The 22,876-nt window shown below is 40.1% G+C and overlaps 1 protein-coding gene across 4 annotated transcripts in view; it reads right to left on the bottom strand.

The window, feature by feature from the left end:
* The window catches only part of shisa6b (shisa family member 6b), a 72,325-nt gene extending 50,285 nt beyond the window's left edge, over positions 1-22,040 (bottom strand). For all 4 annotated transcript variants that reach the window (XM_089015508.1, XM_089015510.1, XM_089015509.1 and 1 more), the window contains exons 1-3: positions 21,149-22,040; positions 19,143-19,303; positions 7,748-7,846 (exon numbers count right to left, since the gene is read on the bottom strand). In XM_089015508.1, coding sequence (XP_088871634.1) covers positions 7,748-7,846; positions 19,143-19,303; positions 21,149-21,675 — 787 coding nt within the window. In that variant the 5' untranslated portion in view covers positions 21,676-22,040. The remainder of the gene's footprint in view (positions 1-7,747; positions 7,847-19,142; positions 19,304-21,148) is intronic.
* Between the last annotated feature and the right edge of the window lie 836 nt (positions 22,041-22,876).

Below are 22,876 nucleotides of genomic sequence, written 5' to 3' on the forward strand. Positions count from 1 at the left end.
AGTCACATATTCTTGACCGCGTCTCCATCTCCTTGAGGAAATGCCTCTTTGTCTTCCTTCCAGCGCGCATTCCCGACAAATAAGTCCTTATTTCCAATTGGCCGCTGCAGAAGGACAATGATAAGAGTGTTGTCTCTGAAACTGTCATTTCCTCTGTCTTCCCACCCATTTGACATCACCGTAATTGACTGGAGATTGTCTGCAAGTAGTGTTGTTCCCCGGTATACCCGAGAGGCTTGTCACAAATTGTGGGGTGACTTGTCATTCACTGACCTCCACGTTTGTGCATCCGTTAGCTTTTATAAAGAACGCTGCGAGGCTCGTGTTAATTTTGCAAGGCAGGGAAGTTGTCTAACTCGGTTCTTCAGCAAAAGGACACCAAGGATTCTTTCATGAGCCGTGCGAATAAGGGCTGAAGAGAAACAACGAGTCTGCCGGGGTGCTTATGAAAGGCCCACGTAAACCGTCTTGATATTTCCCTCGCACAAATGAATGAGCGGCATGCTGATCATGGGGAAAAAAAATTGCTGCTCCGATGCTTTTAACCTTCATTTTAATTGTTGATCAATCTTGCATATTTAATAACTTCAGAGGCACAAAGACCAGCAAATCTCATCCTTTCCTTCAAAAAATTTTGCTGTTGTAAAAACGACCTTGATCTTTCGTCTCGGCTAATGAATGCCACAGCCTTGGTTTGCTCTCAGCGGGACCTTTTTATTAGCATTTTCATATTGGTTATTTCACAAAATGCTGAGGCAGCAGGTCATCTGGCCACTTCCGACCAAGCTCGCCATCGATTTGTATGAGTGGTGAGGATGCGCCGCGTTATGGCGTGCTGCCAATCAAAAACAGCCACAGATGCAAGTGTGTAACTGACCGGTGTTTCCTGTGTTTAAAACAGATTTTAGCATCCCGCTCGAGCCTCGATGCCACACTAGGTTTTGAGCATTGCTAATTTTGCTACTCCACCCATAGAAAAGGACTCAGCAAGCATATCAGATAGCAACGTTTTAAAAAATTAACTCATTCACCGCCAGACGTGCAAAAATATGTCCACTCCAGTGCCAGGGTTTTTGTCATTTTCACTCAAATTCCAGGACCCACAGAATATTACGTTTTAAGATGAGATAAACATTCAATTCAGTCTGACAAACCTTAGACCACAGGTGTCAAAGTCAAGGCCCGGGGGCCAAATCCAGCCCGCCACATCATTTTTTTTCGGCCCGTGAAAGCAAATCAAACTTGTGAAATTCCATGATGCTTGCTAAAATGCAAACCAAAATGTCATATTGGGTGTCAACCACAATAACAGTCATTATTTTTGACTTCAGATTTGAAAAGTAGTTATTCATTTATTCGTTGTGCGCTGTATATGTAATATGTGGAGTGGATTAAACATTTTAATTATCTTAGACTCTCTATGTTCTTAAAAAATAAGTTAATTCCTAAGTTATATGGATCTGGAGTTATCTGAGTTAAAAGTGGGGCGGCTATACAAAAGGTAAATGCTGCCCCCCGTGGAAAGAAAAAAAAAACATTCTAATCAGTGCTTTATCTGCACCCACTGCAAGAAAAACCAAAACCTCAACAAATTCCAGAATGGTGCTACACATCATTTTTTTTCCCATTCCCGAATCAATTCAGGAATGGCAGTGAATGAGTTAACAAAACCCACATAATCAAACAGTTTTCACCAACAAGAGTGGTAAAAAGGCATCATGACTACCCATAGTTTCGCTATGTTCTACGCATTCTTTTTTCTTGAAATTTCCTTGACGTCCACAGCTATCAAACTTATGGTCCGGGGGCCAGAATTGACCCGCCACATGGTTTTAAATGTCCCATGGAAGCAAAGATTCCATGATACTTCCAAAAATAAGTGCCAAAATGTCAAATTTTCATATGCAATAAGTCTTCGAAGCATTTTCTTTTGGCCAAACCCAAAAGTTGGCCCGATCAAAACTATGAAGTGTGCAACCTAACAAATCAAGGGCGCAATAGCTCATGGCTTCTCAGCGTATAACGACTTGGCGCCGCTCCCCTATCAAAGAAAGAATAAAAATGGCCACGTTCAACCAAATAACAGCTGGCAAACGGAATATTTAAACACACATTTGCATGCCGGCTGTCGACCCGCTCCCGCACTGTGTGTCCAAGTTAGAAACATTTGATCAATGGGGGCAGGCGAGTTGGAAACGAACAACATCCGTCATAAGAATTCTCTTTTTCATCCATCTGCGCACACAGCTTTGCTCTCTTTAAACACTCTGCAGGGCGAGGAAATATGTGTGCAAATGTGACAGTGATTTACAACGTCGAGTTTGCCGTTGTGACAGTGAGTGAATACAAAACGACGCCATACTTCCTCTGTGACAATAACAATTCATTAATCCCACTATTGGGCTTTAGTTTGCATCTGTACCAAGCAGTGATGCGGGTGGGGGGAGGGGCTATATACAATATATATATATATATATATATATATATATATATATATATATATATATATATATATATATATATATATATATATATATATATATATATAGCTCTGTCTCTCTCTCTCTCTATATCACACACACACACACACTGCATCATCTTGTATAATTTATATACGCACACCGTATTTTCTGCACTATAAAGCGCACCTAATAGAAAACATTTTTTTTTTTCAAAAGCTGACCGTGCGCCTCATAATCCGGTGCGCCTTGTGCATGGAAAATGTTTGGAAATATATCATTCATTGAAAGTTTCCCTTATAATGCGGTGCACCTTATGTTTGCAAAATGTTTTTAAATATGTGATTTGATGATGGTGCGCCTCATATTACAGAAAATATGGTATGTTCATATATATACAGTAAAGTCTCGTTATATCGATATTCAAGGGAGTCCGAAAAAATATCGATATAACCGGGACTATCGATATATCCGACCCTGTTTGCATGTAATTTTCTCCGTGCGTGCATACAAATAGTATCGATATAACCGGGACTATCGATATATCCGATATCGATATAACGAGACTTTACTGTATATATATATATATATGTATATATATATATATGTGTGTATGTGTATGTATATGTATCTGTGTATCTATTTATCTATTTCTTTATCTCTTTATCTACTTACAAAATCACATTTAATGTGCATGCATGGCCATGCACATTTTAAAATTTGGGATCATCTACGATGCAAATAGTCATAAATCAAAATATTTATAATCAATTGTTTGAATAATTACATTTTTTTTTGCCGTGGGCCACATTGTAGCTACGGTTTTCTCTCACAGGCTGTTAAAAAAATGGGGAAACCATGCTTAATCCCCTCCATATTTTTATTGTAGGGCGCACAACAAATTAATCAATAACTAATTTTCAAATTTGGAGTCGACATTACTGACTGTTATTGTGGTTTATATATATGACAATTTTAAATTTTGGTTCAGATTTTAACATGCATCATGGAACTCGACATGGTTGATTTACTATCGCGGGCCGAATAAAATCATATGGCGGGCCAGATCCGCACCCTGCCCACCACCTTTTCCAGCTACTCCCCTCAGGCAGGCGCTACCGATCCATGCGCACCAAATCCAGCAGACATTTAAACAGCTTCTTCCCCAAGCCATTAACTCTTTGAACTCTTTCAACAGTAGCCAATTAGCAGTTTTTTTGACAACGATACTAGTGCAGCGTGTTCTACCGGAAACAAATTCCTTGTGTGTTCTACATACTTGGCAATAAAGATGATTCTGATTTATGATTGAAGACATTGTTCCTATCTTTACGGGAGGACATTTTTTTCTTGGATGATAGCAGATGTTTGCGGTAAACTCCCAACTGAATGTGACACTGAAAAATCACACGACCAACTTATCTTGACAAAAGGGTTTTTTCTCATCTGTCTGATTTTGGTTACGAGGTCGGGAGGGTGATGTGACAGTCTTTAGGAATTATCCTCGTAACAGGAAGTGACATGAATTATTGAGATGGAAATGCAAACAAAATAAAGTTCAATGTATGTAATATTGTCAGTTTGGGAAAACATGTTAAAAGCGACTTGACGAAAAATAAATAAAAATACTACCACCACCATCGGCTCTCAACCTCCCAAGGTATGTCACGCTAACAGGTCGCAGGTGGTTTTGAAAGGAGTCATGCAGCTAACATGTCGACATGAGATTTTTGACAGCAGTCATGAAATATCACGTTGCCGATCAAAGGCAAACTCCATGTTGGATGCTGGTCGTCATTTCAGATTTACAGCAGCGGAGCATTTTCAGTAACATGTGCACCCCCGCACTATGAAGCAGACGTGCTAATCATATGACAACCAGGCTGCCTGTTATCTCCTAGATCATTGGTGTCAAAGTCAAGGCCCGAGGGATAAATGTGGCCCGCCACATTATTTTATTCGGCCCCCGAAAGTAAATGCAACATGTCAAGTGACATGATGCTTGTTAAAGTCCAAACAAAATGTTCAAATTGTGAGATATATACAGTAAAGTCTCGTTATATCGATATCGGATATATCGATAGTCCCGGTTATATCGATACTATTTCTATGCACGCACGGAGAAAATTACATGCATATATCGATAGTCCCGGTTATATGGATATTTTTTCGGACTCCCTTGAATATCGATATAAAGAGACTTTACTGTATTATGTAATTTTAAGTTTTTTTTTTTACCCCTAACAGCACTCAATCTTTTTTGGGAATATCGAGTTTTGTTTAGTATTTTAGCAAGCAAATATGAAGCTGCTGTTGTGATGCTTGAGAACACACACTGACTTCACCTGTCGTCCCTGAGCGCACTCTAACCTCTCTCGGTCTCTCTCTTTCGTTCTCTATCTGTCTCTCTCACTCTGTTTATCTGTCTCTCTCTTTCTTTTTGTCTCTGTCTCTGTCTCTTTGTCTTTGTCGTTTTCTGTCTCTTTCTCTTTCTCTTTCTCTCTCTCTCTCTTTCTGCCTCTCTCTCTCTTACCGTCTCTCTCAGTCTTTCTGTTTCTCTTTTTCTCTGTCTCTCTCTATCTGACTCTCTCTATCTCTCTCTTTCTTTTCTGTCTTTGTGTCTGTCTGTCTCTCTCTGTCTCTCTCTTTCTCTCTCGCTCACTCTTTCTGTCTCTCTCTCACTGTCTCTCTCTTTCTGTCTCTCTCTCTCACTCTCTGTCTCTCTCTCTCTCTCTTTCTGTCTTTGTGTCTGTCTCTGTCTCTCTCTCTTCTCTCTCTCCCTGTCTGCCTCTGCCTATTCTCTCTCTTCTCTCTCTCACTGTCTCTCTCTCTCTGTCTCTTTCTATCTATATCTGTCTATATCTCTATCTCTCTCTTCCTCTCTGTATCTCTCTGTGTCTCTCTCTGTCTCTTTCTACCCCTCTCTCTCTCTCTCTCTCTCTCTCTCTCTCTCTCTCTCTCTCTCTCTCTCTCTTTCTCACACCCTCTGTCTCTCTTTCACTCTCTCTCTCTCCATCTGTCTTTCTCTATCCATGTCTCTCTCTCTCTCTCTCTCTCTCTCTCTCTCTCTCTCTCTCTCTCTCTCTCTCTCTCTCTCTCTCTCTCTCTCTCTCTCTCTCTCTCTCTCTCTCTCTCTGTCTTACTCTCACACACACACTGTATCATCTTGTGTAATTTAACAGACCAAATATGCACAAGCCAGAGAAAGACATCCTGAATACAAAACTGAGTTCTGTCTGTGTGGCGCATAAAAACACTGTAATGCGTTTACAAACATAGAAAAAAAAAACTTATGAAGCCAAAAAAAGTTTCTGATCCTTGACTGCGTGTTTGCTGTTTGGCCTTTCCGGCTTTGTTACTCTCCTCAGCGGGGGGTGGGGTGACGGGGCGGATGATGGGCGGAAAAAACAAGCTGTGCAAACCTCTTAAAAAATAATGAACCTCCAACTCTGATTGATATTCAACCTGACTGCTTACTTAGTGTTCACCTCATTCTGGCTTCATCTCTTACTGACTGCTCACGTCAGCCCACATTGATAGAACAGGTGCAGGATATAATTCATCCAGCCTATCTGGATTTAAAAAAAAAACAACAATAAGAAGAAAAAAATAGATTGAATAAGCCTAGCGACAAATCAACTACTTTACAACCCATTTCTGAATTATTAAAGCTAAGCTAGATAAAAGACTAGATTGTTTATCCAACTGAGCTTTGGAGAACAAAACTGGGGGAAAAAAAGTGCATATTTTTGAAGGGTGTTCTCAAATTGCAGACTTCACACATGCCCAAGTATGTCACAATCACTCTTAAAATAATGAGCTAGATAACACTTGTAGTTACTGTGCCCGGCGGGGTGACACATTACGTAATAGACACAAAGTAAAGTACTTAAAAAAGAAGACACTTCTGGATACAAGAGGGAAGACAAGCAGGTGGTGGCCTCTGGCGTTTTTTTTTTTTAATTTTTATTTTAAAGAACAGTAAACATTTAAACAAATACAGTTTTTTTAAACATACACTGAGTAAACTTCAAGTGACCTCTCTGACATCACTGTTTGCCTTCCCTGTACATATTTAACTCATTCATTTTGTGAACAATAATATAATATTTTACACTGCGGCAATGAATTATTTTAACAGGATGAAATAGAGTTTAACTTTTATAAGATAAAATAAAACTACAGTTCAGAATAATTTTAATTGATTTATTGTATTTTAACTCATTCACGGCCAGTCATGTGCAAAAATGTGTCCACTCCAGTGCCCACAGAATATTGAGGTTTTGGACTACAAAAACATTCAATGCAGCATAAGAAACCTTAGACTCTCTTCTGTCATCAGAAGAAAAGAGTTCATTCCTAAATTATATGGGTCTGGAGTTATATGACATTGAAATGAGTCCGGCTTTCTAAAATACAATGCAATACAGACATATTGGTTTATATAGCGCTTTAACAACAGCTGAAGCTGGAACAAAGCACTAAAATGGTAAAAAAAGGAAATTCTGCCCCCTTGTGGAAGGTAAAGAAACATTGCCTTGGCCAGCGCTTTATCGGCACCCAAGCATGAAATGTTCAATTCACGAATACATTTGTGAATGGCAGTGAATGAGTTAATGCCCTGATTCATATCACATTTGTCGGATGCATTTATTTTTTTTCCAAACCAAATACCAACCAGCCCCAATAAATCATGACCTGTGTTAACAAAAATTACCAAAGACACCTTAAAAAAAAGGCAGAAACAAATTGGACGGTTGCTTTGCGGTGACGCACAGGGCATCCGATTTGTGGAGCCAAAACGGAGGGGAATAAATCAGCACGAAAGCCAACATGGCTGCATACTAATCAATGTATTACCCAAGGGGATAACTCTGCTCCATCGCTAATGGCCGTGTATGTGTGCGTGTTTGTGTATGTGCGCATTCTGAAAGATTGTCCTGCACTCCACGTCAGTTCCTCTCCCATCTGTTTGTATGGATTGTGTACGCATTGTATTTAATTTTGAAACAGTAATGGCAATTCACAAGGATTATTGTAGAGGTGAAATTGAATCAGAGGACATTTCACCGACATTTCTGGCTCACCGTTGATTGCCCGAATTTCACAATTTTGGTCTCAGTCTTTCCATTCAGTCTGTATGTACATTCCTAGAGCATGGGAAGTACTCTATGGCCGCTTTAATCCTTTGATGTACCCCGTAACCTAATTTGCCGGCCACTGTATTGACCACTGTGCACAAAAGGGTTGACAAATATTTTCAGTGGAAAAAAAAAGTTGGGTATTACCTTTTTGAGGACCTCGTCCCAATGTCACAAAACCAGAGGAGATGAAGTTGTGAAAATCTGCACCACTGCTGTTCCGCACACTCTCCTTCCCGTAGTGACCTGTTTGCAAACAGAACCATATACGGGTTATGCATATCTTAACCCTTTCATGCACGCTGTAACGCACAGGTGTCAAAGCAAAGGCCCGCGGGCCGAATGCGGCCCGTCACATCATTTTTTTCGGCCCGCGAAAGCAAATCAAACTTGTTAAATTCCATGATGATTGCTAAAATCTGAGCCAAAATGTCATATTTTTGGATGTCAACCACAATAAAAGTCATTATTCTTGACTTCAGATTTGAAAACGAGTTATTCATTAATTTGCTGTGTGCTCTATATGTAATATTTAAAGGGATTTAAACATTCTAATGGGTTCCCCAAATTCATAACGGCCCTCGAGAGGAAACCATAACTACAATGTGGCCCGCGGCAAAAAATGACTTTGACACCCCTGCTGTAACGTGTTAAAATGACATTGACACCTGTGATTTACAATAAATGTTTCTGATTTCTTTTGTTGGAAATATCGCAGTCATTGTGACTGTTCCACATAGCGATCACCTGGGCAATACAATGAAATAGGGGAAAAAAATAACATATTTAATGATACTAATGATACTAATGATACTAATGCTACTAATGCTACTAATGATACGAATGATACTAATGCAATGAATGCTACGAATGATACTAATGATAATAATGATAATAATATGATAATAATAATATATTGTATTTATAAGCACCTTTCAAAACTCTCCAGGACACTTTACAGTTGCAGGATAAGAACAAAGATTACCACCACCAAAATATATTTAAAAAATATAAACATTAAAGATTAATTTTTGTAATGAAAATGAGGCCACAGGCAAACCCTTCAAAATTATGAAAACATGTTTTATTATTTCTTTTTAATTACTGAATTTGTGGAATCCCCTTATATTGGGACATTCCATATCCATTTGTAAATGATTAAATATTGTACAGATTAGACCGAGGGATGTCATGCAACTAATGCTACGAATGATACTAATGATACTACACCGGTCAACACATTGTAACAAACCTTTTTGAATATGACAAATTTTCTAGATTATTTGTCCATATTTACTTTTTTTCTTACACATCCAGTTTTTAAATTATTATTCTTATTAGTTTTTACCAATTGCAATTTCATATATTTATTCATTTATTTTAAATGTATTTATTTATTTATTCATTTACTTATTTATGTTTAAATGTTTGTTTAATTATTTAGTTATTTATTTGTTTAGTTATGTATGTATTTATTTATTTAGTTGTTTGTTTATGTGCATTTATGTATTTATTTCTATGTTTAAATGTTTATGTGTTTGTCGATTGTTTGTTAGTTTATTTATTTATTTACTTCCATGTGTATTTATTTAAAACAACATTGAGACCATATCACCCGAGGGATTGATTTTGTACCATGATTGTTTGGTGCTTTTGTTTTGGATATGTGAGACAATTGGCGTATTCATGCATAAACACTAAGCCCTTCTACCCACTACAGTCCTCAATAAAAAACAAAAAGTAGTACTATTGAATCCTCTGACACAACCAAACAAACAACAAGGAAAATAAAATAAAATAAAAATGTTTGCTACGCTGTACATTTTACCAACCCGAATCGCTTGGCATCCAACTCCGAGCTGTCACTCACTCGCACACCGGCGCCATTTTAAACTCAAATCTTCCCACCGTTCTTTGAACGTAAAGGCGTTCAAATGAATACCTGCGGTGCTATTTTCCCTTACGCGCCTCTCATCACTTTTCTCGTAGTCATCGGTAGGTTACCGCACGGCCCGCGACGACGGCAGCCCTTGAATCCGAACTCCCCACCCCCCACCTCCCTTCAAACGGAATGCCCCTCATCTCACGATGCGTATTCTCATTTTATTCAGGTGAGGCTACTTGCTATGCCTGCGGCAAAAAAAGGGTGGGCGGGGGGGTTTAACGGGCAATGAATTCAATATCCTTGCGACAAAGGAAATCATAAATTTTCACCTCGACAATGCCATGAAATTGAGCATGTAGTGCATGAAGAAAGGTGCGCCATGCTTTGATATAGTAATACTCCATCTAAATCCGACACAGGACAGCCGCTGCTCTGTAATACCATAGTTACAGTAAAAATAAGAGGAATTCTATCTTTTTTTTTAACCATGCTAGGTGGTTTCCACTGTCACTGGGGGACGGACATGCAACTCCAAGGTCGATTTTTATCTTCGACACGGTGACGTGGGAATACCATCCATGGATTATCGATTTTAGAGCAGATCGATGGGCGTAGGCATCAGGTTGATGAATAGAAAGTTTTGTATCATTCACGCAGAGGGCCCACCCTGCTGTTGTTGTTTTTCAACAAAACAAATGCAAAGAACTGCTGCTCACGCATACTCTGCTTCCATCTGTATCATCTGAAACGTGTGTTGTTTGGGTTCTTCGGTGCGCTGCTTGATCACCCGGATCAATCGGATTATTTTAAAACACGGGGTGAAGAAAGAGGAAATCCAAAGCAAAGTTTTATCCACGCATTTCCTGCTGTGGAAATCAAAATAAAAAACTGAATTCCGCCTTGCGTTGAGTTCAGTTTGCGGACGTGACCACCCGCTGTTCACTCATTCGCTGCCATTCCCGAATTTATTGGATTGGATTGGCCTTTATTAGTCTGGCAGTTGAGAAATTGACATTTCACAGCAGTAAAGTTATGAAAGGAAGATAAAAGGAATGAAGAAAGTAGAAAAACAAAATACATGAGCTGCTGGAAAGGCAGCCACTCTCACGGCAGCCATCTTGAAGTCAAAAGAAGAAGTAGAGCGCCATACCCAAATTTTTTTTTTTTTTTTCTTGCTTGGGCGCCGATAAAGCGATGGCCAGACCTCTGGCAATGTTTTTCCCTTCCACGAGGAGGCAGCATTTGTCTTTCGTCCATGTTAGCGGCTTTGTTACAGCTTCAGATGTTGTTAAAGTGCTATATACGTGCACATTCCACCATGACGTCCCTGATCCACTGCTGAAAAGGACGCTTTGATCTTCTCTCTTTCATCTAGAACTGCTTCATGTCACAAAGAGGGTACAGAAAGTGGTGAAGAATAAATTACTGTCATATTATTTGGTATCTAGTTTTTTTTTTTTTTTTTTTTTTTACTTTGTTACTTCCAGGTTGAGTGAACGCTGGCGCGTGTGGCTGCCACTGCTCACCCGCAGAAAAAATATCCTGTGACTGTAAAGTGTCCTTGAGAGTTTTGAAAGATGCTAATAAATCAAATGTATTATTATTATAAGGGCCAGTAAATGAGATCTAGTAAAGGAAAAAAAATAGTGGAGTGTCTCTCAGGGTGCGTACTCTAGTTAGTTTCCCCTCCATGGTGCAATTCGGTTGGACAGGTGTGAATACAGCAAACTACTCTGGAACGAAGCAACCTCCAAAACATTTCTTTACGGCAGTTACATAAATGTCTTGAAATAATAATAATCTCTCTTTGGTGATGCGGCGTGTGCAACAACATTAGCGATAGCATGAGCAGCTACTGTAACATGATGAAGTGAGGTGTTATGGATTTGCTTCCACCGCGATAGCGATTCATTCCGGTGACATAACTGCAAGGACAACTTAACTTCACTTAAAGGACAACCGACGTCTCCGGACAAGTTGTGTCCATAATTTGTAAAATGGCTTCAAATGACTTCTACTGGGCGTATTTTACAAAGATTCCACCGCATATAGCTATATTTTACGTTTTAAGACTCGTGCTGAATATTCCATAAGTCTTGTTTTTGAGTTGGTGACGAGTCCGTACGTGACGTCACTGAAGGAACGCCCCCGACCGAAAAAAAGGACACATTGTAGCATTCCTTCCATCACGTCAATGCTTGTTTGGTCTGAAAACCTCGTGTTGCACCAGAAAGAGCCAGAAGAGGGCGGCCAAGCTCCACGTAAGGAATTTATCAGCCTGTGGAAACGGGCTGATTCATTCCTCACAACAGCTCTGTGGCCATTTTCTGCCTCTTTTTGAGTGAGACATTTCCCCCCAATGTTGCACGGAATAAATTATTTAATCGATTGCAAACATGTATGCTTTCCTCTTCAGAACTATTTGAATAATATTCATAACTGGATGTGTAACAAGAAAGCATATTCTCCGAATCTGAAGCCATTGTTTTGATTCTCCAGCAATGCAAGACGTTTTGGCGTGACTTCATGAACTGTTATAGCTTCAGCTGTTGTTAAAGTGCAATATACGTGCTTTCTGAAAATGCCCAATTCGCAGCTCAATTTTTTGCAGATTTTGGACACCAAGTTATTTTTATTGGTGTTTTGCATTTGACTAAAAATATCATACTGTGTGTTTTGGGTATTTTAGATGCTATAAAACGTTTTTCTGAAAAAAGTGACGTTGGTTGTCCTTTATTGGATGTGTCTTTGGATTTAGCGTGAGTGCAGTTTGCACCTGCGTACATGCTCAGTCGTGTATTTCCTGGCTGGGTTTGTTTGATCCTCTGTTTGTAGAACACTGAGAATAATCTTCTGAACAAGCATGGCTTGACACAGTTGGTGCTACAACATTTCTACACGGCAGTCATCGAATCAAATGTGAAATGTAAATTTCTCCACTGTGAGACTAATAAAGGCATATCCAATCCAATCCAATCAATCCTGTGTTCTTCCATCACGGTTTGGTTCGGGGTCGCCACAAAAAAACGACAGTGAGGATGGCGGAAAATAAATCATTGGCCCCGCCCTACACACTCTCGATGACTTGCACAGTGCAAGAATCAAGACAAGGGCGCAGAAAATCCTACTGGACCCTCTGCACCCTGCTCACCACCTTTTCCAACTACTGATCCATAGACACCAAATCCAGCAGACATTTAAACAGCTTCTTCCCCATAGCCATTAACTCTCTAAATACAGTAGTAGCCTAAATATAACTCTATACTCTAGTGCCTTTTTGCAATTTTGCACCCTGCAGAACTGCATCCTGTTATAATAATTGTAGAGCCAGCTCTGTATTCACTTAAACCGTTGTCTGGTTGTTACTTTGAGCAGTGCCTCACAGTTGTTTCTGAGAGGTACCACTGACATGAAGGGATTTGATTCGATTAGATTAGATAGCCTTTATTAGTGCCCTCCATACTTATTTGTCATGTCTTTTGTTCTGATGATACTAGTGCAGTGTGTTCTATCGGAGACAAATTCCTTGTGTGTTCTACATATATGGCCAATTTAACATGTCTGATGTTTCTCAGATAAACAGAGAAACAGTAGACGAGAGCAGGCTAAAACATTACTACACTTTAGAAGTATTGATGTTGCTATCGAAGGCGATGCATGGGGAGGTCGAGCCCAAACTACATAGAGGAAATGGAGTCGACACACGAAGACACCCACGCGTGTTGTAGTTTCACACGAGAGCTCTCATCAGGCAGATTTTTATTGAAACCGATCATGCTTTGTTGTTTTTAACGTGGAAGTGATGATTATATTGGCAAGTGGGAGTCGACGATGTCACAGTGATAAACTTGCGTGCAGTATTAATTGCAGGGCGGCTACGGCCACGGGTATGGGTGTTTGAACGCGTTATGATAATTATCTCCGACTGAGGGAGATGACATATCACCCACGTTTGTTGTTTTGTCTCACTCAGCACGATTGTCATGAAACTTTACAAAGGGATGTAACATGGGCCAAGGGCCAGCTAATTATAAACTCAAGGACGAATCCATTAAGCAGAGGGAAAAATTAAAATTAATAGACTTTGTGCAAGACCTGGACCGTTCAAGTGTGCCCTTTTTATTTTTATGTAAAGGTGGCCAGGCACCAACTTGCATTAACCTCAGTTTGGAGTATCAAGTCATCAAATATTGATCGGTCTATCGGTCAACAATGAGAGGACAGTAATTAGCTCAATGCATTTAAACGACTATGTGACATACTGTATGTGGGTGAATTGAGGCATTAAAAAAAAAGTTATAAAAGTGCTGCTGATTTATTTTCTGCAGAATAGAAAATAAAGGGACGACAAAAACATGTCAACCTAAAGGTCGTGAGCGAAAAACAAAAACTAAAGGTGAAAAGCTATTATCGCGATCACTGATGGTCTGCGAAAAGAACCTGACCTTTAAGGTGATAAGTGCACAAATACTTTGAAACAATCTAAAAATATATTGTTACCATTTTTGCAAGGCCTCATAGATAGTTGATAGATAGATAGATAGATTTAGGCTTATGAACTTAATTGGTTCCCAGACAGTGTGCAAGGCAAAAACTGTGTATTAAATAGTGTGTATAAAATTAATTTCCCATAGGAAACCATTAAAATGAGAATAATCCGTTCCCAGGTCCCCATAAAACATACTTTTCTACTTAAAAAAACTACACAAACTATACCTTTCTTTATGTATAATAAATGTGCTATGGTATTATAATTAAAGAAATAAACTGTAGTGTATAATAAAGTCGTTTTATTTACCTTTGTGATGGTTGTTGATGGCTCGATTGAATGGACTGGCCGGTTTCATCAGCATTAAACACTTGATGAGAAATATAACCTTCTTTCACCATCTTGAGGAATGATCCCTTGCTGGTGCTTTCTCTGTGATAATTGTATCTAGTTCCTCATCAATTGTGTTCTGTTTAGCGGGGTTGATAGCTTTTTGCATCAAGTGTACAGATGGCTTGTGCGGGTGGTTTGTGGAGCCTGATTGATGGGATATTTTAACCTTGCAGTCTACACTCTGCCTTTGAACTATCAAAGTTGAAACTCTCTCACTGTCTGCCTCTCTCTTTAATGTTTAAACCACCCCCTCTCACTGCTGCGTTCTTGACCAATCACGTGGCTTTAACCGAAGACTGGGGGCGGGGAATAGAGGACAAAAACAGTCGGCTGCCATTTTGTTGTTAGAAGAATGGGCTCGTTCGTGAACGACACATCACTCATTGAGGCAGCTCCGTGTCCAAAAAAAGTTTGTATGCCAAGGTAAAATGTTCATAAATGTAACAATCGTAAACTGAAAAGTTCGTAAGCCAAGAGGTTCGTAAACCGAGGTGTCACTGTATATATATATATCTGCATTCCTTTGTGCAAGCTGCTATATAGGAGAGCTTGTGTTTTGTTTTTTAGTCCATCAGTAATATGAAAGTACTTTACACATCGAGTGCACGCAAACATTACACCTCTTTTTATGACGAAAGAAAAGCAATTGAGAGAAACAAGGGAGGGAAGACGGGGGTGAAATAAATCAAATTCAGTTCACAGAGCTGCCGGCCAAGCTGCATTTTGTCTGAGAAGCGATTATTGTTGTATTTTAACTGAAGGCTCAGTCCTGTAAAGGTATCTGCTTCTCATTTTCAAGATTCTGGTCCTTGTTGTGGCTGCGGGGTGCGCAGCACTGTTTACACTCAGATCTGAAAAGTCTCCACCCTCCACCACCACAGATGCAACATATATATGAAATACTGTACACACATATACACACTAGCAACACTTAGCGCGATGCTCTCAAATTATACTGTTTTTGCTTCTGGCACATTATTTTTAAAAACATTCGGTTGCTCCTAAAAACACATTAAACTTTGCAATGCACCAAGAGTACAATGTCATCACAGTACTCCAATGTGAAAATAAGGCAGCATCTGCCATCTTGGCTGAAACGGAGATCTGGATTTTTGGAATAGCACTGAAGCTATGCGGCATTATATACAGTATTTATGCCCATTCTAATAACTCCTTCACTGCCAGATGATGTGCAAAAATGTCACCATTCCAGTGCCAGGATTTTTGTCATTTTCAGTCAAATTCCAGGACCCACATAATGTTGAGTTTTTGGACTACATATGCATTCAATTCAGCGTCAGAAACCTCTTATTTCATCAGAAAAAAAGTTAATTCCTAAGTTTTATGGGTCTGTAGTTATCTGAGCTTGAAATGGGGGCGGCTGTACAAAATACAATACATATTGATTTACAGTATATAACGCTTTAACAGTTGAAGCTGTGACAAAGCGCTAACGTGGACAAAAAGGCAAATGCTACCCCCTTGTGGAAGGGAAAAACATTGCCAGAGGTCTGACCAGCGCTTTATCGACACCCCGCAAGACAAAAACAAAACCCGAATAAATTTGGGAATGGTAGTGAATGAGTTAATGAATCAAAAGGGGCCCATAAGCACAATACTTTTTGCTCACTCCCGATATAAGCAAATCGTGCTAGCAAAGCATAAAAAATGATTTATATAGTTATTTATTTTATTTATTAATTTATTTGTTGTTTGGTTGTTTTTTGTTAATTTATTTATTAATTATCATGATCATTAGTAAGAGTAATAATAATAATAATAATAATACCCTGTTGTTTTGGGGGTATTTATCTTGTTCAGGTTTGCAGTCCAAACAAGAAACACTTTACGCTTTTTCGTAGAAAACCCAAAACCCGAACAAATTCAGGAATGGCGCTCCACGTCATGCTTTCCAATTCCCAAATAAATTCAGGAATGGCAGTAAATGAGTTAAATCAAGATGACGCTCTTTGAAAGAAGGAATTGAGCGACCTTTTTCTGTGGGTTTCTCCACTTGACTGTGGCAAATGTTTAAAAAAAACACCCAAACGTCACTTCAACTGTACTTGAATGCTCTATGAGTGCAAGTGGGCGCCACATAGCACCTTGTGGAACCCCGAATTTTTCAACTTTGTTACAGTCATAGCACTTAATACCTAACACTGGTAAACGTAGATTGACACATACAGTTCTAGCCGTTCATATCAATAGCTTCATGACTATTATATTTCTGGCATATGAATTTCACAGTAAAATTCACCTGTTTTTAGCAATCTTCGGGGACAGCCGTTTTGTTCCCCTCCGTCAACTGTCAAATGACATCACAGTTGCTCAACGGCTCATGTAACAACCAATGACTGTTCATCTGTTTTCCGAAACTAAGCCATGTTTGATGATTACTTGAGCCCCAAGGAACTGTGATGTCTCATCACTGCTGAGAACACATTGTGGTAGGGGGTGGTGAAAACTCTCTGGTGCTCGTATGCTGTTGGTATGTCTGAATACTCGCAGGGTCAAATAGAAGACAGTCACATATCAGTTTATAAGCTCTCACAGACTGATGTGGGGGGGAAAAAGTGCACCGTGGTAGCGAATAAAAGAAGGAAGTGCAAAATGAAAGAATGCTGAATGTCTCCATAACAAGCAGAATGAAAATGCTGGCAGCAGATGTTTGACAGATGGCAATGTGGCAGAAAGAGGACAAGTCCTCATGACGTCCACGCCCAAAACAAAATATATTAGAAATAGTGCTTGACGGTGAATGTTTCTGTCCTTTTGGGTTGGGAAAAGACTTCTACGGCCCTTTATGGCAACAACAACAACTTCTTCTAAATCGTGTTTCTCAAATGTTCCTAAAAAATACCAGTCTAGGAATCAGTTGAAAACAATTGAAAAATGTGTATTTAGTAAATTTGGTAATTACCAGCATGGAGGTTCTTGTGAATTTTATTTGATGGCAGTTTGACTCGTTCACTGCGAGACAATGTGCAAAAATGTGTCCACTCCACTTTTGTCATTTTCACGCAAATTGCCAGACCCACAGAATATTGAGTTTTAGGACTAAATAAACATTCAATGCAGTGTAAGAAATCTTAGAATCTCTTCTTTCATCAGAAAAAAAATGAGTTAATTCCTAAATTATATGGGCCTGGAGTTATATGAGCGTGAAATGAGGGTGGCTGTACAAAATACAATGCAATACATAGTAATTTATATAGCGCTTTAACAACAGCTGAAGCTGTAACAAAGCGCTAAAATGGAAAAAATAATGTTCTGCTGCCTTGTGGAAGGCAAAAAAAAACATTGCCAGAGGTCTGACCGGCGCTTTATTGGCACCCTGGCAAGAAAATCAAAACATGAACAAATTTGGAAATGCTGCTCGACGTCATACTTTCCAATTCCCAAAGAAATTCAGGGATGGCAATGCTTGAGTTAACAACACCAGTGCGTACAGAGTGTGGTGCAAAAAGTTAGTTTTTCTTACATAAAAGGGAAATTCAAAAGATTCAAATTGGAGCGAGACCATTTCCGCATTTAAAGACCAAGTAAATAATCTTTATAGAACTTAAAAATATACAGGAAGTCTGTTAAGGGATAATTAAACTGCTATGCTCCCTCTTACGAGCTCCTGTTACGAAACCAGTAGCATCGTTTTGGACCAACTGGAGACATTTGAAGGACTCCAAATTGAAGTAAGTGACAGGGAATGCAGCCGAGATGGATTGATTCACCTGCCATTTATATTCTGCACATCAAATCGCACATTCTTAGCGACTCCTTCACCCTGGAGGTCACAACTTCAACGAGGGGATGTTGCGTTACTTTGCCAACCGGTAATTATCCGTTGTCAGCGGCTGCCTCTTCCCTTCTGTGGCGCTCTCTCGCGCACTCTCATGCCCAAATGTGATGATTACAGGATGTTAACATTGGAGATTATGCAGCTGAAAGGTTGAGCTCTGAGTTGGGGGAAGCAGCGTTGGGGGGTGTTTTATATATAAACAAGTGGATGCTTTTGTGAGTTTTAGTACAGTGATACCTTGGCTTGCGAACTTAATTCGTTCTCAGACAGAGTGTGTAAGGCGAAAAGTGTGTATCCCAAAAATTAATTTCCCATAGGAAACCATTAAAATGAAAATAATCCGTTCCCATGTCCCCATAAAACATGATTTTCTACTTTCTGATTTTCTAAGCCTTCTTTTTTCACCATCTTGAGGAATGATCCCTTGGAGGTGCTTTCTCTGCGATAATTTTACCTTTTTCCTCATCAATTGTGTTCTGTTTAGCCGGGTTGATAGCTTTTTGCATCAAGTGTACAGATGGCTTGTGCGGGTTATTTGTGGAGCCTGATTGATGGGATATTTTAACCTTCCAGTCTACACTCTCCTTTTGAACTGTCAAAGTAGAAACAAGTCCAAATGTCACTGTTTTCTATCCATTTTCTCACCATCTTACGTTTTTTTTTTTTTTTTCACTCCCCTCACGGCTGCGTTCTTGACCAATCACGTGGCTTTATCCTAAGACTGCGGGCGTGGAATAGAGGACAAAACAGTTGGCCACTATTTTCTTGTTAGGAGAACGGGCTCGTTCGCGAACGACACATAACTCATTGTGGCAGCTGCGTGTGTATCCCGAAAAATAGTACGTATGCCAAGGTAAAATTTTCATAAATGTAACGTTCGTGAACCGAAAGGTTCGTAAGACAAGGGGTTCGTAAACTGTAGTATCACTTATACTTATTGGTGGATTTATATTTTAAAAAAAAAGAGAGCTCTTACTGTGGTTCGATTTCGAGGCATGAACAGGTGTGTAGTGGTTCTTGGATGAGGTTCTGACCGGCGTGTTGTCTTTGGACGAGCCGTTCATGGCTGCAAAGTTCTCGCAGTCGTATTGAGAGATGGGAATGGGCCCCTGTTGCCTCAGGATGTCGGCAAGGGCCCTGAGAATAATAAGTCAACAGCAAAATGTTCAGATTTGATTTTCAAAATAAGGGGAAAAAAATATGTCTGTTCACGCACACTGAATAGTACCTAACTGTAAAAACGACATCGTGCTGTTATGGATGATTTGGGGCTTCTCTGTTTTGCGCGTCTTTTTTTTTTTTTTGTACCGTTTTCAATCCTGGGAAGATGATGAATGGGCAACCGGCATTCCATGTGTGTGAGGATCTCATCTAATTAACTTGAAGTGGATTTTTTTTTTTTTACACCGCGCCAGGTGCACATGGAAGCCTCAAGAGGGAGCGAGCAAGAGAAGCAGAGACAAGTTCAAAAAGTGTTTGGGTTTTTTTTCCTGGCATTGCTTTTAAAAGAGAAATCAACCTTTTTTGCACGGCTGCACACAGCTCAAAGCTCCGCGAGATCAAATATAACATTGGGGGTAACCTTTTGCTTTTAAAAGAGTATTTCCGCTCCTCTTGCTTTTTTGCTCTTGATTCAATGTGCACCGTAGCGTGCATGTGACACGACCTTGGTACAACTCTCCCAACATTAACAGTATCCATTATTCACATTCTTAAGACTACCCAAGTGTTGAATAATGCATCCAAACCATTCAATCTTGAGGAATTAATGTGTGTCAGCATTTGTTTCCAGATGTGGGCGCAGTCTGCGGCCCACTCATGTATGATAACTCTCGCATGGAAAAGCCGCAGGAGGGAACCGGAGCCAGCTGAGGGGATCAAATGTGGTCTCTTGCCATATACGTCTTAATAGTTCTGCGAAGCGTTCTCGACGATTGCGCACCTAACCGCGCCAAGTGGGATGAGGTTGGAGGTGTGACATTTGATAGCCGGTTTGCCATTTTGAATGCCTATTATTGGAAAAAGTGGGAAATGCAGCATTTTTTTTTTTTTTTTTGAGTGCGCCGAAGGCTCCAAAGCACGCGCATTCAAAGGGAAGCGTCTGAGTAATGAGCTTCTTTTGACTGTGTAATTATTTTCAGGCTGCCTTTCTGACACACTTCTTTAAGGGGAATGGAGTAGAGGGGGTGAAACATCTGGTAATGGAATCTAATGTCAAAAAGCCCACATAAATTTGGGTTGAAATCAATCAGTCAGTCACTTGACGGGCATACAAAATGTTGCTTTTTATTTTATTTTATTGTATCTGTAATTTTGTTTCCTTGTACACATACTAGCATATCACGATTATATTTTGAGTTTAAAACGGTGTTGCTTTGGTGCCATTTTATTTTCTTACAAAATAAGGGCATATAAGATTTTTAAATAATTTTGGCTCAGATAAAAAAAAAAAAAAAGCCAAATTTACCTTAGGAGCCAAAACTTGAATCCTGAGGGATCGAAATTTAACTTTATGCTATTTTTAACATTCTAGTGTCCACTTTGAATGTCACTATATATACTTTCCAGAGTCAAAAATGTGCCGGGGGATAAAAATGATTGAACTATCAACACGGGGTGGAAAAAGAAAGTAAATGGCATAAATAAAAGCCCCCCTCCTCCTCACTAGGAGATATTACAGTGACCGTGCAATGAATTATTTTGCGTGCTCGTAGCTTTGCAGTAAGGTAAAAATATGCTGGGGCATACTGGGTGTTGAATGTCAACTATCTACCCCCCCCCATTTATATATATATATATATATATATTAAATAAAGACACCATCTTAACTCTCAATTTTACACCATTGCAGACAATCAGAATCAGAAAGCATTTAAAGTCCTTCAATGGGGAAATAGCCACAATAATGCTTTTATGTAAAATCCAATATATCTGTTAGCTTTTTTTGATAAGACAGTGTGATATAGAAGCAGTGGTCCTTACCTGTGTATATTCATCTCTTGAGGCGGTTCCGTAGCTTTGTCGTAAGCAACTTTTGCCGACACTCCCATCACTATGATGAAGGCTATGATCCCACAGGTGATGTAGACCGCCGTGTTGGTCTGATCCATACCCTCAAAAGTCTCCCCCGTCGGTACTGGGGACGGGGCGGCCGTCTGCACCCACCCCGGCTTTTGGTAGTTGTTACACGCTTTTTGATCCAGTCTGTCTTTCTTGTACTCGCAGCAGAAACGCAGGTAGCAAGTCCCGCAGCAGTAACGATGATCCGTGTTGTTACATTCGAACATGTGGTCATATTGTCCGCTGACGTCGTAATAACCCAGGCACGTGTCGTGGTTGCTTGTCGGTGCGGGCTGCGGCGTCTTCGGCTGGGGTGCCAACGTGGGCGCCGCTGTGGCTTTGGGAATCTTCCTGGTCGTCTGTTTGGGTTTTTTCCCACCCGTGGCCGCACTCAACACGCTTAGTGGGTCCAGATAGATGAGAAGTAACAAAAGGTGCCTTTTCCCCATGATGTGAGGCGCAAAAGAAATCTTTTTTTTGTCGAGGCAACTGTGATTAAAGCTTCGCTGAAAGATTCAGTCCAAGCTAAGTTTCGCCGTCGATCGCTCAGCACCGCGTGCATCCTTCATGCTGAATGCAGCTCGGTTTGATTGCCTTGAAGGGCATATATCGGCTGTCAGAGCTCATGAGCTGAACTAAAGTCCGCTGCGACCCATGATGATGCGCGTATTGGTGGTTGTAGAGGAGGGGGGGGCGGGGGCACAACCGCAAATCCCAAGCGGAAGTCGCGTTTTTGGACGCCCGGATTCGGGATCGCCCTTCCCCGTAGTTTTGCTTGAATTCGCTGTCCAAGGTGCTGACCGCTGATGTTTCAGGCTCGTTCTGTCTCGGTTGGACTGGAAACATAAGTAGAGCTCATTTAATATAACGCCCACGTCAGCGACACGTCATGAATTCATTATGGGATGATTGTATAAATGCAGGCGTCCAACTAACTTGCTGCAGTTGTGGTTCGATCCTTGCATTCTTGTGTTCTAATGCGAGCGTTTATTTTTCCGTGATGCCTTTGAACGTCTCTACGTGGTTAATATTGATATTCTCAATCATTAAAAAATGTTATTTATGTATTTATTTATGTAAACGTAGTCACATTGATTAAAACCATTGACTTTTCAAGCTGCCTATATATAAAGGATGAGTTTGGAAAACCAGCCTACCTCTGTTAAAAAGACTCGCCGGGAGTCCTTCTCTGTCTGGAGTCTGTGAAAGTAAAGTACTGTAGATCGTCAGTGAAGCAAACCACCTCTCTTTTTCTCGACTTCTTCTCTCTTCTACCCACCCCTCCTTCCCCCGTCCGTCTCTTACATCAGTGCGCTGGCGTCAGAACTCAGTCAAGTGTCGGCAAATTGCACACAACCGAACACCTCATTTAGACCCCCGCCGTTCTGCAACAAAACATCACTATCCATTCTCGCAAGCCGGCGTATTTGCATTGATAGATCCAAATGAAATGGCGAGTCAGGTTGTTGACTGTCCTCTGAAAAGCCTGCTTTGGATAGTACCACATGCATGTTTATTTAAACACGCAATCTTCGTCGACTTTTTTTTTTAAGACAAACATCATTATCACTCAGCTGCAGACCTCTATACATGCAGCATTTGCAGGATGAATCCATAATTGACTCTGCATTCAATGTCTAGTCTATAGCC

This window comes from Hippocampus bargibanti, linkage group LG15, assembly GCF_051943395.1.
Source record: "Hippocampus bargibanti isolate YZ-2025 linkage group LG15, ASM5194339v1, whole genome shotgun sequence".
Taxonomy (NCBI): domain Eukaryota; kingdom Metazoa; phylum Chordata; class Actinopteri; order Syngnathiformes; family Syngnathidae; genus Hippocampus; species Hippocampus bargibanti.